The sequence below is a fragment of the Camelus bactrianus genome, chromosome 20 (assembly GCF_048773025.1).
Source record: "Camelus bactrianus isolate YW-2024 breed Bactrian camel chromosome 20, ASM4877302v1, whole genome shotgun sequence".
Taxonomy (NCBI): Eukaryota; Metazoa; Chordata; class Mammalia; order Artiodactyla; family Camelidae; genus Camelus; species Camelus bactrianus.
The window spans coordinates 38,861,989-38,882,045 of NC_133558.1; the positions used below are offsets into that span (position 1 = coordinate 38,861,989).

The 20,057-nt window shown below is 41.4% G+C and overlaps 1 protein-coding gene across 3 annotated transcripts in view; it reads left to right on the plus strand.

Annotated features, from left to right (window-relative positions):
• Nucleotides 1–12,176: 12,176 nt before the first annotated feature.
• KHDRBS2 (KH RNA binding domain containing, signal transduction associated 2) overlaps nt 12,177–20,057 on the plus strand; it is a 644,953-nt gene continuing 637,072 nt past the window's right edge. For all 3 annotated transcript variants that reach the window (XM_074348987.1, XM_074348989.1, XM_074348988.1), the window contains exon 1: nt 12,177–12,474. In XM_074348987.1, the coding sequence (XP_074205088.1) occupies nt 12,384–12,474 (91 nt within the window). In that variant the 5' untranslated portion in view covers nt 12,177–12,383. The remainder of the gene's footprint in view (nt 12,475–20,057) is intronic.

The window sequence follows — 20,057 nt, forward strand, 5'->3', positions numbered from 1 at the left end:
ACTTATGTTCGGAGAAATACCTCACCAGACACAAGATCCACTGACACCTTGATCTTAGAATTCCAGCCTCCAGACCTGTGAGAAATAGATTCTTGGTGTTTAAAACAAAAAGCATTAATAAGATGAAATACTTGAAAAAAATGAAAACATGGAGAAAATTCTGTATTAATTAAAAGACTGCAGTTATCATCAAACAGTAATATAACTTCAAATATACAAAGAAGGAACTATCTGGAAGTTTTGGATCAAGATTGGACAAAACAGGAGTTAAATTTGGGAGAGGGCAAGGGATGCTAAGTAACCTGTGTTCAAACGGGAAATGCAGAAGCCCCAGGAGTCAGGTCACTGGCCTGCCTCTTGTATTCCCTCAACAGCAGCCGGAACCCCGCCTGGAACTTGCCTCTTAAGAGGGCCATGGCAGGGAAGGTGCACATGAAAAAGTGTCTGCCTGTCAATGGAGTGTATAGTTTCCTAATTCAAAATAGAGGGTAGAAGACCTAATAAGTTTAATTAGGTCCCATTTGATTAGTTTTGCTTTTATTTCGATTGCCTCAGTAGACTGCCCTAGGGAAACACGTTGCTACTATTTATATCGGAGAACGTTTTGCCTGCGTTCTCTTATAGGTGGTTTATGGTGTCTTGCCTTGGGTTTAAGTCTTTAAGCCATTTTGGGCTTATTTTTGTGTGTGGTTAGGGAATCTTCCAATGTCACTGAGTTACATGCAGCTGTCCAGCTTTCCCAACACCACTTGTCAAAGAGACTGTCTTTTCTCCATTGTATATTCTTGCCTCCTTTGTCAAAGATAAATTGACTGCAGGTGTGTGGGTTTATTTCTGGGTTCTCTATTCTGTTCCATTTATTTGTATGTCTGTTTTTGTGCCAATACCACACTATTTTGATGACTGTAGCTTTGCAGTATTGTCTGAAGTCTGGGTGAGTTATTCCCTCAGCTTTGCTCTTCTGTGTTGCTTTGGCAATTCTTGGTCTTTTATTATGCCACATAAATTTTCTAGTTCTAGCTCTGTGAAAAATGTCCTAGGTAATTTGATAGGGATCAGATTAAATCTGTAGATTGCTTTGGGTAGTATAGCCATTTTAACAATATTAATTCTTTCAATTCAGGAGCATGGGATATCTTTCCATTTCTTTAAATCATCTTCAATTCCCTTAATCAATGTTTTATAGTTCTCTGCATATAAGAGCATATATCCATAGGAAACAATAATTCAAAAAGATACATGCACTCTAATGTTCATAGCAACACTATTTACAATAGCCAAGACATGGAAGCAACCTAAATATCCATCAACAAATGACTGGATAAAGAAGTTGTGGTATATTTATAAAATAGAATATTACTCAGCCATAAAAAAGAATAAAATATGCCATTTGCAGCAACATGGATGGACCTGGAGATCATCATTCTAAGTGAAGTAAGCCAGAAAGAGAAAGAAAAATACCATATGGTATCGCTTATATGTGGAATCTAAAAGAAAAAAAAAAAGGGCACAAGTAAACTCATTTATAAAACAGAGACCGATTCACAGACAGAAAATAAACTTATGGTTACCAGGGGGGAAAAGGAGGTGGGGAGGGATAAATTGGGAGTTCAGGATTAGCAGATACAAACTACTATACATGAAACAGATAAACAGCAAGGTCCTACTGTATAGCACAGGGAACCATACTCAGTAACTTGTTAATAGCCTATAATGAAAAAGAATGTGGAAAGGAATATGTGTACACACACACACACACACACACTGAATCACTATGCTGTACACCAGCAATTAACACAGCATTGGAACTCAACTATACTTCAACTGAAAAAAATAGAGGGTAGAGAAGGAGGAAGATGGCCTGATGGAACCCAAATTAAGTTAGGAAACATGACTGAGAAAGAAAAGTACAGAATGGGGGGCAGGGGTAAAGTGTTGCTCTAATTCCTCAGGAGTCAGCTGAAAAGGCTTCATTTAGAGTTTAAAATGATTAGGTTTTCAATACACAATGTTCAAATAAGCCAACTGAGTGCAAATTGAAGACCACATATAAAGATCCATAATTTATTTGTATATTACATTTTGTTTATTACTCTCACACACCCATTAGCAGTGAACTGCATACCAAGTAAGTTCATGAGCAGTGAAGCTTGCTTTTGTCAACCCAGAAATGTAACAGCCACGTACGGACAAGTCTTCACTTGAAAACAGTTATTTTTGTATGTGTGTGTGTGTGTCTTTCACTGGAAGGTGACCTCTTTAAGGTAAGAAATAATTTCTCTTTTGTATCCATTCATCACTTAGTGCAAATCCTTTCATATAATGAGTTTCCAATGACTGTAAACAAGATATAGTTTGTGTTTTTGTATAACCTCTTTACATTTGAAACCAATACTTTGGACACTCGGTTTTCAAGGATGGTTCACACTATACAGATATCAAAATAACTGAACTCCAGGACACTGAGTGATTGATACGCTAAAAGAAAGCAGGTCACTTTAAAAAGCAGGAATCCAGAGGAAAGAATGCTCCATATCACTAAATTATTGCTCTTTTCTATAAAAATGGATTCCAGCCTCTCCCCAGTAGATGCATTGTAATTTCTCCCGGCTGAAATTGGCGGTGCCCTTTTATTTACTCCTCTTACTTCTCATTTAAATCTCATGCACCAGACGATCACTCCTGATTTTACAACTTTTTACTGCCTATGGGTTTTTTTTTTCAACTCATTTAAAAGGCATTATGCTTTGATAATGGACTGTCTGAAGACAGAACTCAATTATAATTTTTTTAAACTTCAATTTAATCAATGCCAGAGGCTATCAGAGATACAGGATTTCTCATGAACAAGTTCTTCTCTAGTTGAACTCTTTATATATTGTCCTTTATTGGAAAATTTTCAGCGTGTATATACATGCCTATGTGTGGATAAATATGTACATATATTTGCAAAAGTAATTTTCATCATTATATCTAATTTGCATTAAGAGAATGTCTTGGAATTTGTTTGGCTTTATTTATAGGATGAACGTGCAAAAAAGAATTAATTTTTAGCAGTAAGAGCCCAGACCTTGGGATCTGGCAGATCTCGCTTGGAATCCTTGTTCTGCTTTTTTCGCAGCTATGTAACCTTGATGACATTCCTTAACTTCTCTGAGTTACCCATCTGGAAAATTATGATGACAAGCCCTATGACTAACGTCTGAATTAGATAACGTTGTAAATCACGAGCCTTCAAACACATTAGTATTCCCCTTAGAGGAAAGGGAGAGAGGCTACTGGTCTAAATATAGGTTCTCTCTCTCTTTTTTTTTTTTTTTCTTCTTTCCTCTGGAATACATAACAACCAACAGAAAATGACATGTTTGTACAGCAACTTAATCTACTTATGAGTAACATAAAGGAAAAAAAAAACAATTCAAGTTCAGTAAGAATTCCTACATTGGCTATAGATCTTCTAGTAAAATTAGAAATAATTATGCATTTTATAAGGAATTTAACATGTTTATTTCTGAAGGTATCTATACATCACTTGATGAATTTAGCACAAAGTTAAAATAAACACGAAGGAAGAACTTTGTGTTTCTAAAATGTATCCAGAGTAAAGTCTTTATTTGCCCTGAAGTCTGCGCCCCTCACTGCACCCCCATTCCGTGACGATGACGCCACTGAGTAAATGGTTGCGGAAGCGCTTGTCCCTGATCAATGCTGACATTTCTATTTCCCTCACCCTCCCAGACTCAGCCTCCCATGAAATCCTCTGTTCTCTCCCTCCAGAATGTACCTTGACTGGGTCCCTTTCTCTCCATCTACATTGCCGTCATAGTCCAAGCCTCTCTGTCCATTCAAGTCCACGTCATCCCTGATCTGAACTATCACACCTGCCTCCTGTATCGGGTATTGTCTGTAATAACAGAAACGCCCAAAGTAACCACTGCTTTCAAAAGTCAGTGGTTTCCTCCCTAAGACAAAAGACATGTAGAGTTACGACCCCCTTAGTTACGCAGCGTGTGCCAGGCTGTCCCCACGCAGTGTCTCCGCGCGCACTGTGTTCTCTGCCTGGGGCTCCGATCTCCACTTCTCCCCTGGGTCACCAGGAGACAGTCATCATTCCTTTGGGGAGATCTTCTCCGATAATCCAATGAACGTTGCCTCCTTCCATCAGACACTCTTTTCCCCTCCCTCAGAGGACCCAGTTTTTGACTTGAGGACACTAATTACCAATGACATTTATTTATCTGCTTCCTGTTTTTGTTGGTTTCTCTCTACCTTACCCAGTGCTCTAAAAGGTCTGTAAGGGTGTGGACTGGTCTTCTCTTCTCTCCTCGTGCAATGCCTGGTACACAGCACATGCTCAGTAGTCTTAGTAAAAATGGAAGGGAAAGAAGGGATTACGTCAAAAAGATGGAAAATATAAATTCTTTTGAAAACCCAGGGATGCCAGGATCTTTACAGAATGATTGCTGGTTTGGCTTTCATCCTCCTATTAGTCATTTTTCCAGTTTTTCCCCCTCACAGTTACAGTTCAAAAAAATGCATTCAATATTCATTGAGTGAATTATTTGATCTTAAATGTGAAAACAATCAGAATTGATCTTAAAATATTCTGTTTTGAAATAACGCCTTGAAATCCGTATCTCCCAGATTCAACTCTCAAAGTGAAAATGAAAGAGACAAATCCAAATTTTAAAAATCATGTTTAAACATTGCCTCCCAAGAAAACACTCTGCGTAGCTTTGGGAATCATGATTATGGCATAAAGACTAACGGGCCTCTCTGCAAATCCAGGCACAAAAACGTAGGGATTAAATTCCTAAATGTCTTATAAAGTGCCCTGCCTGCTGTTGTAATTGTTTGTAAGGAAGTGAAAAGACACTACAAGACCTTTTGCCTCTTCAGTAATGAATATGCAAGTGTTCTGCTGAACATGAAATCACTGATTTTCTCTAGAAGTCAACCCAATTGGATGAATACCTTAGGAAAGTTTGTCAGTCCTGAACATGCCTCTTAAATCTGCCTCGTGTTCATTTGTCAGTAGTAATGCTGTGTTTTGCTTTCGCTGAATAAGACTTTTACCTTCAGTGCTTTCGCTGAATAAGACTTTTACCTTCAGTACTGAATAAAAAACTAATTGAAACCTATGTTCATCTTGAATAACATTACATTACTGTCACTGCTCTTAGTTAATCCCAGCCTGTACTTTGACGAGCTTTATTTAAAGATTTTCTGTCGTGTGATGTTGGTGTACCACTAGGATTTTTCTCAATTTCTTTTTTTTCGTCATTGCTCTGGTTCACTTACTCTTTTGCTTTGCCTTATAGGAAATTAAAATTTCCCCTCATTTTACTTGCTGCAAGCCGTCTTTGAGACCTCAGTCCATTTTTTTTTCTTTAAATTTATGCCAAAGAACACTTTATAGACATTGGTGAAACACTACACTGCCAATCCTTCTAGCTGAGCTATATTTTATTTTTAATGAAAGGACTATTAGTATTCATGGGAGAATATTATATATTTTGAGCTCAGTGACATTTCCATTTGGCTGCTTTGTAGAAATAATTTTTTTCTTTTCATGGAGGATTTATCAGAGAATTTTAAGAAAGGAAGAAGCTTTTGAAAGCCATTACCCTGCCCTTGGCAAATGCACACATTTGGGATGTAATGGTCATCATACAAGAAAATTATTTTCATCTAAAAAGAAGACAACTCTTCACTGACTAATTCCTTAAAAATGGCAAATTGAGTCGTAAATCGTTGTAACTGTTATTTTAAAAGGACTAATTGAGCCAACATAATTATTGAAATTTTGTTTGTTTGTTTGGAAAGAAATAAGTAGGTAATTCACACACATGTGTTTAGTATTTTTAGTGAGATTTGTAAAGTTGTTTAAAAATTTTGATAATTTACGGCCAAATCAATGCATGCTGTGACAAAGGTGTCATGATGTAATATGGCTTTCCACGGCTAGCTAGTAAACTGAGGTTTGGACAGGAGACTTGGAGGTTATTTTTGGTAATACCCAGACTTTTCTACTTTTACAAAAAAGTTTCAGAGTCATTTCAGATTTGCAGAAAAGTTGCAAAAATAATGGAGAAAAATCCAACATACCCTTCATCCAATTTCACCAAATGTGAGAATTTGACCACATCTGCTCAACCACTGTATCATTTTCTCTCTCTGTATGTCTCTCTCTCTCCCTCTCTCTGTATGATCACTTACGTACATGTATTTTTCCTTAATTATTTGAGAGTAAGTTACACACACGATGCCCCTTTACCCCTTAAGTACTTTATTATTTATGTTCAAAAGCACAGACGTTCACTTACATAATCACAACACCATTAAAAAAAATCCATAAACTGAAAGAATAGACCTTATTTACATTTCACCAATTATCCCTTCACTGTCCTTTACAATAACCATCAAATAAAAGCAAAATCTTGCCCTGGGCCAATGTATGATTATACTTCATGCGTAGTTGCCATGGATGGAGACCATCTTCATGATTCTTATGGGCTCTTTGCTGGCTAGATGGTCACGATCTCACTCACCATCTTACACGATGCCTGTGTCTTTGATTTTTTTTATTTGTTCCCTCTTCTGTGTCGGGCTGATGAAATCTTGGCTCTGGAACTGTGTTTTCTAATTTCATGATCATTCCCTTCAAATGGCTTGCACCTGCTTAATAAGAACCATTTTCTACAGTAGGATTTCATAATGATGATTTCCTGTATGGTAATGTCTTTTAATGTGAGAGACCAGAATGATAAAAAAAAAAAGATATCAAACAAGGTTCTTCAGTAATTTAAAAGCTTGAATGGAATGGTATTCTTTTAAAATACTATTTCAATATTAACTTATCTTTTCCATGAGTATTTTTAAAAAAATAATCCCTCCCACTGCAATTTAATCCGTTCTTTCTTCCCATGCTTTAGTTATGATATAAAACAGTCACTTAGACATTTAGCTTTGTGGCAAAAGCTGCAGTGTACTTGAAGATTGTTTTTATCAAATCATCTCTTACCCTTCATCTATTTATTTTATATGGAATACAACAGAGATCAGATCTTCATTTGCTATGTATGAAAAATATTATATTTTACTGATGTGATTTTTTTTTTTAACCTTAATATATTGATCTCCAGAGATAAATCAATGCGTGAGCTACAAGTCAACAATTCAAGGATTTAATGTTGGGAAGAAGTCAATAACTTTCACCTTGGAACAATGGCTTCATCCCCCTTCCCACCAGACAGTAACTGCTCCCAAGCCAGCCCCATGTGTCAGGGCAGTGATTGTCCGTAGAGATACGACAAGATGAACTTGGTCAGGTTTGAACTTGGTCAGCTTAACAAACAGATCACTTCAACATCAGAGATGGTTTATCTGAGTTGTGAGTCCGCCTTAGAATTCAGAACGCCTTCCATAGGTAAAGATTCAGAATAGCAGGGCTCCAAACACAGCAGTAAGCTCTCACCAGTATCAGTTCCTTTCTCTCTGTCTCTCTTCTTCTGTCCTTTAATTACACAGTTGTACCAGCTTAAATCCCCTACTGTATGCTAATTTTCAAGCTTTCTCATCAGAAAACACGTCTTTCCTGTATGCGTGTGCATATATATAGCTAGATCTGAGTGGTGAATATTCATTTTGTGCCATGACACAGTGGCATACAGCGTAGACCTTGGCTCTGGACACATTACACATGAGAGACTCCCTACTGCATGTGTTACTCCTGCTTGCTTGTTGGAAGAGCCAAGTCCCCATTCCCTTCATCCTCCTTGCAACCCTAAAGTATATCAGGGAAGTTAAGACTCAAATTAATGGAAGTGATAAAGCAGCACTTTCTACATAAAGGGCTCCGCCAGGCTCCTCCGTAGGTGAAAACGAGCCAGTCGGTATTTCGGTCCTCCACTGTCCTCTGTCCTGGGCCCCACGGCACGAGCAAGCTGAGTGAATACCAAGGCCTTCCGTCCCCATGGTCACTGCGTAAGTGGTGGGGCTGTTAGAATTTTATTATCCCGTGTCTCTTATTGTGAGTGGCTTTTACTGAATCTTTGGAGGAATGTAGCCAGGCATCCCTAACGCTGATGAGAATTCTGAAATAGAAACTACGTGTTTTACTTAATAATACAGCTTGGGTATTTTTTATTAGTGTGCAAAGGTAAGTCTGATTAATGCCCCTTAGCCTGGCCTTTCCTACAAGGGTTTGTGAAAGTACTCAGCTAACTACAGGACATACTCTACAGTGCGCGCCTAATGCAGCCTTCAAAACCACATGTGGTTGGTGCAACATTTTCCATAATGTCCCCTTGTTGAACTAATAGTACGGTAAACGGAATGTCATTTGAAAAAAGCCATTCAGGACTAGAGCTCATGTTTAAAATAAGATAAATCTTTATCAAAGAGATGTGAAGCAATTCAGCGGTGACTTTGGTTAAGTTATTTACACCATTAGAAGAGGAGGCAGTCTTAGCAGTAATTCTAATTTATGCACTTATAGGCACGTAATACTCTCTGTTCAGCCGTCATCTCTAGAAGACTCTCAATTTATTCTCATTTATGTTTATAACATGTTTGCATTATTGAGCTTGCTCTGAGAACATCCAGTCAGCAATCGTGGTATCTATAAAATACGCATATGTGAAATCAGTGGAGAACACACAGTGACAGAGAGGCATCTGCTGAGAGCACATGGAATCTCAGGCTGCGTAAGTGTATGTGTGGGGCACTTGGAGAGTCTGTATTTATTCAGCCATATCCTGTTTGGAAATAGGCAATCTTTGGTGAGTCAGTTCTGAAGCATACTGACTGTGAAGGGTCAAAGTAGCGCAGACACTTTTATAGTGCCCATCGTGTGTTAAATACACTAACTGTCCTAAAGATTAGGTTAACATTCACTTCCTTTTACATTTTTAAAGCTATGTAAATATACTTTTTTTTTTTCCTGTTTGAATGTATTTTAGGCATTTGCTGAGTGTTTAACCAGAGAAAATAAAGTTATCAATCTTTTTTGATAAGTAGGAAAAGTCAAAGTTAGCTACCTTACCGTGTTTACTAATGACCTGGATATCCAGGGACATCGTATAATGAAGTCACCCTTCGGAGGGCTCTCCATAGTATCTCCTTAGTGCACCTTTCATCCTGGAAAAGAGGACTGCACGCGGACAATGTAATTGCTGTTGCTGGACAGAACAAGAGTAACTGCATCTTTTTGATGTGTGAAGCTGGGTCTGCGCATGTCCCCATCAGCACCAAATGCTTTTAAATTTTTGGTATGCTGCAAAGCAAAATGCAATGACAATGATTGCCCAAGAATTTTTCTAATTTATATTCATTGCCAAACGCTTATAATTTATGAGCTGTGGTTGGCATTGTATCCACTCTCCACTGCTATGGTAACTCCCCGCCACCTTTCCAAAGCCTGGTAATGTGTTTTCCCTTCATGCTTCTGTGGCAAACCAGGTGCAGAACGCAGGGCCCTTCAACCACGTCACATCCTGCCCACCATCAACCAAAATAACAAACACTCTGCACACAGTCTCAATTTTAAGTTATGACTTCTTGTTTGAAAGTAAGGTAGGAGCCAGAAGAGACAGTTTAAGAAGCACCTCCCCAAAGTGATGACTGTTCCTGCTCGCTCTAACACTTGGAATAAAATCTGAACTATTTTTCACCCACCAAATATTAAGTAACTTGTCCCCATTCGTCCCCCACCCTTATTTGTCCCATGTCTCCCAGATCACACAGACCCCTGTCACTTCCAGGAATAGGCCAAGCTCTTTCTGATCACACAGCTTTTGCAGGGGCAAACCCATTGGCCTGGAATGCCTTTCTCTGTTCATTTTACACAGATAGCTCCTTCCTTTCCATTAGATCTTGCTTTAAATGTCAGCCCCTTAGCATGACTGCACATCCACCCTGGCAACAAAAAAAAATTAGGCCTTCCCCTATTCCCTTAACTCCTTGCTTGGTTCCTTCTTGGCCTTTTTTGCGGCCAGCAGTGACCCGTTCTCCTGTGTATGTGGTTTTGTCTTTCCCCATTACATCACCTCTGTGATGACAGGGAGTGGATGCTTGTAGCTCATTCACCAATGTTTCTCCAATTTCTCCCTAGGCTCTTTTCAACATTCAGGAAACATTGCATACATGCATAAATAAATGAAATATTTAACGTACAAAAAAGGTAGGCCAAAGCAGGGCAATCTGGAGCTAAATGGTACCTAATAGACCTGAATTTGAATCCAACTTTAGCATTAACTAGCTTAATGCTGGGTTTTTTTTTTTTTCATGATGAGAACTTTTAGATCTAATCTCTTATCGGCTTTTCAATACGCACTACAGTATTATTAACTATAGCCACCATGCTATACACATTACGTCCCCCAGGACCTGTTTATTTTATAACTAGACGCTTGTATCTTTTGACCACCTTCATGCATTTTGGCCACCCCCGTATCACTATATCATGAGATACACTTATAGGCCTAGGGTGACAACATTATAGGGAACACAGATCATTTGAAACTGGTGCATTTTTACATAGCAAAGCTCTTGATTAAAAAAAATAAATTCCTGAAGAAATGTGATTTTTTTTTCTCCACAGTCAAAAAACCAAAATTATCAATGAGTCACAATTTTCACAGCTTATTTCATGAACTTTTCACATTCCTATCACATTTGTTAGTGACATATCTCCTTCCCATTGGCCATGTGGTAGCAGACACAGCTTCCGGGTGGGATGAACATGGCGGGTGCCAAAGGAGGTCACACTTGTTCCCTCTGGGTCACTGAGCTTCTCTAGAGTCTCTGCCTTAGTTTTTCCAACTATAAAACAAAAGAAGTCATACTTGGGCGAAGTGTTTCTGAGCGCTTCTGTAAGGACAAATTGTGATCAAGGCTGTGAAGGCACGTTACATTTTTAAAACATCACATGAGTAAAAGATGATTTCCCAACCTCAAGTAGAAAAGTAAATAAGGAAAAATGTGGATACAATGAAGAGAACTTGGAAAAGTTTCAGCACGCTTTATTGGTGAGAAAGTTAGCCCCCATTCTCCCACAAACAAAAATGGTGGGGGAGGGGCGAAGTGGAACATGACCGTGGGAAGAGACGGTAGAAAGATTGTTCTGTAAAATCTGAAGCTTGCAGGCTGCATTTTCAAGCCCAGTTTGTAAAAGGGTGGGCAGTGCTGGTGATGCCTGGAGTGGTTAACTCTTCTTTATATGGAGGCGGGAGAGATGCGAAGCGGCCCAGCACCAGCACCTGGTGAGAGCGGCTGTCACCTCTCAAATAAGGAGAAAGGGGGAAATCGGAGCCGGCACTGTAGTCACCTGTCTCCTAGTCTCTTCCTTCTTCCACATGCTCTCCCAGTTCCGTCACAAACTGTGGTTACTTGATCGTGTTGCTTTTTAGTTGTAAAATTCTGCCCCTCTGAGCACCCCCCCTATAGACAGGGATGGCGCGACCTGGGAGGCACGGAGGGAAGCCCGCACTAAGCGGATGCCCTGATGACTGCACACTGGAGGCATGTCGCTGAACGCCACCACAGCCCGGGAGCCGCTTTATCTGTTTATCAATTGACATCCTACTGCGGCCCTGAGATGTAGGTCAGGCTCATTGGAAACACCAGCCCCCCGATCACATGCCGTCTTCATTGTATTTCCAGCCCGGGTGCGCCGCTGATTCCTGCACACTGGGGTGCGTCTGGGCGGCTGGAGGGAGAGGAGACACCTGTGCCTCAGGGACTCAGGTGAAGTCCCATCCACCTCCCTGTGGCTTTCCCGGGTGCTCTCCCATCCCCTCAGTTCTCCCTCCTCACCACCATCTCCCCTGCCGTCTTGGCCCCCAGCCTCTGTTTAACACGTGCCTTTCCCGCTCTCTCCCGGCTCCGCACCTCAACAGAAGACACGGAGGGCTCCACACAACCGGGCCCGCCTAACAGCGGGGGAGGGCTTGGGCTGCAAGAAGAAAGCACTCGCACCTTCCGCGCTCCCCTCCCCTCTGCAGCTGCCTCCTGCCACTCAGGCGGTCCGACGTGCGGCGCGGCCCAATGAGGGCCAGCGGCCTCCGCGGGGGCCCCGCCTCTCACGGCACCTTCGCCAATGAGCGGCAGGAGGAGGCGTAACGCGCGCCCCGCTCCCGCCTCTCCAGTTCAGGCAGCTGGTGTGAGCCGGGGTGGGCGCGAGCGAGGGACGGCGGCCGGACCTGCCGGTGGCGCGCGGCGCGCAGCCCGACGGCGGGGGCAGGCGCGCGGCGCGGGGCCGGAGAGGGCGCCAGACCCTGGCGGCGGCGGCCGAGGCGGTCGGGCGAGCGGGGTTGCCCGGCGACCTGCGTCCGAGCGCGCGGAACCCTGCGCCTCGCCGGGGACGGTCCGGAGTCCGCGCTATGGAAGAGGAGAAATACTTGCCGGAGCTGATGGCAGAGAAAGATAGCCTGGATCCATCTTTTGTGCACGCGTCGCGCCTTTTGGCCGAAGGTAGGACTGGCCGCCTGCGCTGGGCGCAGAGCGCTGGCCCCCTCTTATCGCGGCGGGGTTCGGGGAGCGAAGTTCGGGAGGACGCCTGTCTCCTTCGCGGAAACTGTCCCTGAAGGTGCTCGCCCCGGAGCTGCGGGCAGATGCTGCCTCCCCGCCGTCCACGTCTGAATTGGGGGACACCAAAGCTGGGAGGTCTAAGGGCAGAGGAGATGTGCCCTGTTAGGGTCACTGATGGAGGAACGTAAGGAGTAACAGGGACATTGTCACTCCGCAGAGGGGAGGGTGATCGGAGTGAACGGTGGTCAATGTAGTGTTTTAAGAGCTTCTTAGCTACGAATCAGCATTTCTTTTCCTTCTTATTTTTCAGTCTTTTCTTTTTTCCTTCCTTGCTTCCTAGTGATTTTGGTATCCTTTAGTCTAAGTACAGTCTTTCCTATGGAAAGTCTGGGGATAAACCTAGATTAAGTGATGCAAGTTCGTCTGTGTTTGTGAATGTGGAAGAGGCTGGAGTGCTTGTCAGTTTGTTTGAAGTGTGGTGAATGGGGGCCCTGGCAGAGCTGGTCCCTGGGGTCGCTCCACAATTGATCAGCTGTTTCACCAAGTGTGCATTTTCTTTTGTGTACCTGTATTATTAAAAGAGATACCATTCTCAGAGGAACATAAATGTCTTGTCTTTTGCTTTCTTTTGAAAGGTTTAAACATGTCTGTTAAAAGTAGGAGTGGTTCTGAGACAGCTAATGAAAGACCCCAAACACCTAAACTTCTATATGACAGAAGTATTAACCAAATTACTCCATTATCTTGAAATAATGCTGTTTAACTGCTCAGAGGTACTCACGACATCTTTAGCAATCTACGTATGCCTTTTTAAAAACAACTCCAGATTTATTTTTTTTTTTTTTGGATGAATGCCTCATCAATAATGAATTGCTTCATCATCAAATTGACTACAGGGCAGTTTTGTAGGTTAGGTTGTTATAAACTTAACCTATAGCAAAACTAAAAGTAACAACTTTCTCTTCCTCAGCCGTTCAGCATTAAAAGAAATGATTTCTTTTTTGAGGTTTAATTGACATTGGAAGGAAAAATCCTAATACTCCATGTACGATTAAAATAGGCATGAGGCTTTTTTGAAATGCTTTATTGATGGATTATTATTTGCAACAACAATAAAGTGTTAGGGTTTTTTCTATTTTGTACACCAGGCAATGAATAAAAGCTTTATAATCAAACTATTGAACACGGGAAACAACTAAGCTGTTTCTCAAGGAACAAGTCGGTTTTATAGAGGATTTGGGAAGGAAAATGCAATCATGCTTACTACTTTCTTGATTACTGAATAAAAAAATAGAAATTAAACTTGAAAATGAAAGTCAGTTAAAAATTAAACTCACCTTCTCCTCTGTGTAAAATAAAGATAACTCCATAAAATAATAGGAATAGTGAAAATTAGTGGATTCATCAATGATGAAGAATGTTCAAGAAGATTAAAAATGCAGTTGTCTCCTTAAATCATTTACTTCAATATATTTTCCAGGAGTGTCTTCATTTAACTTACTATGTCTTTAAAATGAAAAAAAAAGTTACAAATTGATCATTTTCTCAGATCTGCTAATTGGACTTCTTTTGGGAACAGCAGGCACGATGATTGATTCATCAGTCATTTAATGAGAGTTAGTGGCCTTAGTATTGAAAACTGCCAAAGTAAAGAAGTACACATGAGGCGCTCTAAACAGAGCAGGCAGATACTTCTGCAGCTGATGAAACAGTCAGAGAAGGCTGTGCACCTGCTTCCTTAACATTTTATTTCTCTCCGAAACTTGATTTCTTGATATTTAGGAACATGTTTCCAGGGACCTTGTAATTTGATTTTTTCCCAGTAGGGGGAAGCATGTTCTGCTTTTGTAAAGAAAAAGCTCCTAAATGGAAAAGCATCTAAGTAAGAAATGAAGAGAGGCATCCAAATTTCAGAGGAATCATAATGAGGAAAGAGAATGGAGAAGGTGATGATAGTAATCTTGAGTATATCAAGAGCGAGGCAAAAAGATCTATAAGGTTTAAATTAATCCTCCCATTGTACCTGAGATTCTGTATGTGCTTATCAAAGAGTAGCTGAGTGTCCTTTTGAATCTCTAGTAAAGCTTTGTATACATTTTACATTATGGATCTTCCATTATCTTTTCAAATGCCAATTGCCAAGATGAATAGGTTTTGTTTTGGATCTCTGTAGGAGAGGGTTCTTGAGATGATTTTATTTGCACACCTGGAAATGCACTGATGAAAGGCAGTGGCTATAAATAAACCTGCTGTAGGTACTCATTTGAAAAGAAGGTGCGCACTGAAGTGCATTTCAGGCGGCACTGTGCAGACCGTCTCAAGACAGAGTGAGTAATAAAATGATCAGATGATTCAGATCTTCAGAATGATTTTTCTGAAAGCTAATGTATCTAAGGGCAGTGATGTAAACCAATGAGCTTTCACAGTGATTTATTTTGCTTTTTTGATTGGTGGTAGATGCAAATCAGTGCTCAATTGTGACTGAAGGTCACAGGGTTAAAAGTACTAGTCTGTTGGTTATTTTGTTATTTTTGTTGTAGTTTGTGTATTTCACGTGTTTCTGCTGTGTGTTTTCAGTAAGAGTGATTCTGAGACAGCTAATGGAAGACCCCCAAGCATTGTATGTGTTTTGTTGCTACTTTGAAAAGATCTTGACTGACGTGGTTTGAAGAGTATTTCTGTTTGAGTTGTTAAAACAGTTTTCTTCTGTGATTATAATATTGTTTAGTTGTTCATTTGTATGGAAGGTGCTTTTGTGGATGATAAAACAGCAAATTCAGCATGAGCCTTGAAGTTCCATTCAGCCTCTGAATTTGCTTGCCAGATGAAATGAGATGAGGTTATTTATATCCATGCTACGTCTGGGAACTGCACTAAACTGAATCCAGAAACCTGGTTTTTTAATTCTCCTTTTGCGTAAACTGAATCCTGGTAAATTTCCCTTCCGTGAGCCAGTTTCCTTGTCTCTCAAATCAAGAAGTCAGACTAGATGATCTGTATGTATTTTTGGTCATTCTAAGTAAGTCTGGGGTGACTGTTGATGCCAAGGAGTGGTGTGTGTGTCTTCAGAATACCCAAATCAGTGGCTGGACGTTTTTGAAACTTTCTTCATTTCTTCTTATTTTACTGATTAATAATATTAATCACTATCATGTAATTTAAAGTATATGTTATTTGGGGCACTGGGACAGATTTATGTTCTTATGTCTACTATTTTCAAGGCTTGTGTCTAAAAATGTGTATACCTGGAAATATTCTTCTTTGCAGTAAAGGACGCCTGTCTGCTGACAGACCTAGATCTCTTCAAGTTTGTAGATTCAATTATAGTGATTCCATACCCTTAGGAGAATTAATAAATTCTTCTCCAGTTGAGAGTGTTTTCAGTCCTTGGCTGGCGAGGCTTCCTAACCTGAATTTTTCACAAATGTTGGTAGATTCATCGTTGTTTTCTTTGACTCATCGTATGATGAGACCCAATATTGCCAAATATCCCAACAGTTCAAGTGGTTTAAAAAAAAAACTGGGTTTTGTTTTTTTTTTTCAAATTTTGGTGGAAAGCTTGCCCTCTGTCTAGGACTGGCCTGTTTGCGGATGTGGCTGAGCTGCACCCATAAGAGGAGAGGTAAATATTTACCCCAAATGCTGACTGGTAGTGATTTAACTACATTTCGATTTTCAATGAGCGTCATTTTTAATTTAGAATGTGTTCCTTGAAATATTTGCCATAAAACATGGCCAGCTCTTAAGTTAAAGAAAGGTATTGGTATAAATGTATAAAACCAGCTTCTGATAAAAAACAGTGTTCATGTGACATTTCCTTTGATTCCTGTCATCTCTTATTTCTCCCAGTAAATTTGGGATAATCTTATTCATGTTTCTTAAATAAAAAATAAAAATTGGCGAAGAAAGTAAGTTTAAGGTATCTTTAACCTGCAGTTAAAACGCATTTACGATATAGTGGAGAAATTCTGCTTCAACAAACAAAGCCCATGGGGTGCAGTGTTGACACTTCTGCTGTTGGGAAAGACAGGGCATTTCATTGCTTTCTTTTCTCATTCTCAGTTTCTTCATCTAGAAAACAGCAAAGGCACTATCTGCCAGGTATGGTTCTTTGAAGGTTAAAAAATGGTGTTTGCGACTTTATAAGCTGTATTTTAAATGCATGTAAGTAGAAATTTGTATGCAAATAAAACAAAAACAGAAGCAGAAATTCGACAAATGTTAAGAGGATGCTTTTGAGATTTTCCCTAACATTTTAATGGCTTTCTGGACTTGACCTCAGCTAGATTTTGTAATGGAAAGAGCACTGCCTTAACTCTTTGAATCACTGCTGAGTGAAACTGGAACTCAGAAACGAAATGATGAAGTAAATGATCATATGAAAGATGATTCCAATGAGGGTTTTTAAAGTATCATGTTCCCCGAGCCAGGGGGCACTTGTCCGTGTCGGACCTGAGTCTGCTCATCCTGGCCCCGTGTCTCTCAAGGCCCTTCCGCACCTGCCCAGCCTCCTCCTCAGCCCTTCACCCTTTCACCCCATTCAGCCGATTCATCCTCTTTTTTTTTCATTAAGGAAGAAGTGATCTTTCTCTTCTGATGTTCTTCAGCCTCCAGTACCTAAAAATTTCCATACTCCTTCTTTCATTCCCAGAAGATGAATGAAGGCTGACTTGTTGACAGTATCCTTAACCCCAGCGCGCACCATCCCCTCCAGACCTGTTCTGAAATTGTAGCCTTTCTTCAGTGTCTCCAACTCTTTCCTCCATCCACTCTTCCCTTGGAGCAGTCCATAAGCAAGATCCAATCTAAATAACTTAAAAAAAATAGAATACTTGCTTCACTTGCCAAAAGCAGTACAAATCATCTCTCTTGCCCCTTGCTCTCCGTTGTTTCCTCCAAGGTCCTGGTAACATTAGTCTGCACAACTGCCTCACTTTCTCAGTTTCCGTCTGTGCGACCCTTCAGTCTGGCTTCTGTCCTCATCATTGCCCTGAAACCAGAGACTCGAGTGGATTCGTCTCCCAATGGCCAGGTCCAAGGCTGCAGGCGCTCCACCTCCTGGTTTTCCTTTTCCTCTTCTCTGTTTCTCACCAGCCCTCAGCATCCTGCGTCTCTCTCCCCTCCCCACCGCAGCACACACCGCTGCCAGAGTGATTCATTCAGGATCAAAGTCTGCCCGTGTCACACCTTTTATGATATTCAGTGGGCAGCTGTCTCTGACAGCAGCAGAGGGGAGGGGCCCCACCCTGGCACGTCCAGGGGAGGGGAAAGTCCAGGCTCTCCAAGGCATCCCTTGCCACTTCTCTGGCCGGGAGACGGGGAAGCACCTTTTTGCTGCTCCCCGTGTGGCCTTAGAGACCCCAGGAGGGGTGGGGAGGAAGGTGCCAGCAGGAGTGACGCCTCCTCAGACACCAGCACGGCTTGCAGGGAGAAGGATGCTTCGGTGCTGCTCCCGGGGGTGGACCTCCTGCATCTCCACGTGGCCTCCGTCATCACTGGGGTGGACGTTAAGCCCCTGTGCCCCCTCAGCCCTTCTGACTGGAAAGGGTGCCTCTTTACTGCTGGGTGAGGTTGGAAGTCTGGGCTCCTCTGTTTAACCTGGCTTGACGGGGGTGAGCACGAGACAGCGGTTTTCGTTTTCGGTTTGGTTTTCTGTATTGTTTTTGGTCGGGGAAGGATGCTGTTAACTCAGAGTTGTCTGTCTTGCTGGGTGGCCCTCTTTCCAGGCCTGTGGCTAGAGAGAGCAGACTTCTCTTGAGACTCCATTTTTGCCTGTTTCTTTTGATGTTTTTTGGGTTGCCAGCTTCCCCAGTACCCACTTCGCTGCATAAGAAGCACAGGAAAAACTAGGGAAACCAGTGCTGGGTCACTCCTGGGTCTGGTGGTACCCAGCCAGCCTGCCTCCTTCCTTCCACCTTTCACAGAGTCTTCTGTGTTTATTTTATACATAGTATCCAGTCCCCTTTCTTTCGTGTGTTTTAATTTTTTTCTTTATAAAATTTTCTTGTGAATGCAGGTTCGGTCTTTTATGTTAGTATTTCATTAACTAATATAAGAATGAGCATGGCCAGGATAAATCCATCTGTATAATGGGCACAATAACTGATGACAATTCATAGTTTCTCTGAAGTGTACCATCTAGACTGAAGCTCTTTGCTTCCATCGCGGCTGTGCAAGAGAAGAGAGTTTTAGATGTAGTTTCCAGAAACCCTTGGAAATGACTACAGTGTCACCAGCTTTGTTTATGCTCTTACTTGTTTGAACACGTGATTTGATCCTCTGTTTTTATCTGATGCACATAAAAGAAAAGTAGCTTAACTGGAATTATATTCTGACACAAGGTGGTTTCTTAAAGCTACAAACAGTGTACAACTTAATATATAGCTTGTAATATGATCCTTTTCTTACAGAAGTGGTGAATTTCAGTAAAAGAAGCTTGCTATAAAACAGATTTTTAAAAAAATAATAGAGGCCTGATTAATAGCTGATCTTCCAAATGAACGTTAGCAAATACCCATGTTATGTGACGTTCCTTTTCTCAAGTGGAGAGTTCTGAAATGGTTGCGTGTTTTATTTGTCAAAAATTTGAGGGGTCACAGCCAAGTATCCTGTTGCTGAATCCTTATTAACTACTTTGGGAAAGAAATCCTGTGTAGTGTATCCCCATGGCGTGCCTACCCTTAGGAACACTACTTCCAAACAATTTTTTTTTTTGCGGTAGCGGGAGATAATAAACGTTCAAGAACAAAATTTGGGGTCATTTTCTGTAGATACACTTACAGTTTAGCTACAGTTTGGGGGTGGTGAGTCCTGTCGGGCGAGGACTCTCCTGCACTTGACTGCGATCACGCGTGCCCTTGAAGGTGTGATGGTAACGCGGTCCTCAGTCCATGAAGAGGTGTCAGATATTTAATGTATTGGTTCTCAGCTGATCTGTGGGAGATTTAACAGTGTACGTAAGATGGATAACGGCACATGAAGACCTGCTGGGGTTTACAGACGGATGATGTCATAGGGGTTCAGAGGAGTCGTGACCTCTGCCATCACGGTGACCGTGAACTCTTCCTCCCCTGCACCACTGTCCTCGTCACTGCTGTCAGTTTATTACTTGGATTGCTCTCTGTCAGGCACTGGACCAGATACTTTGCACGCCTGACCGCAATTCATCCACTCCCCAATCCTATGAGATGGTTATTAGCATTCTCCTTGTGTTTTACCAATGAGAAAAATTAAGACATAGACAAGTTGATTTATTTCAGGTCATGCAGCCAATAAATGATAAAGCTGAAACCGAGGCTTTCTCCCCGAGAGGCATGTGGAGCCATTACAGCTGCTGCCTCCTGGGGAAGGGACACGGCTTCAGTCAGCTTGGTGGGAAGGTCAGGTCTTAATATGCAAAGTCCATCTAGGAGACCAACGTGGTGGTCCTCATTAACTTCAGATACAGGTCCCTGCATGCCAGCGTGGGATGGATTTTCCCACAACATCATTCAATAAGTCGAGTATATGAAAGGCAAGTACCTTTG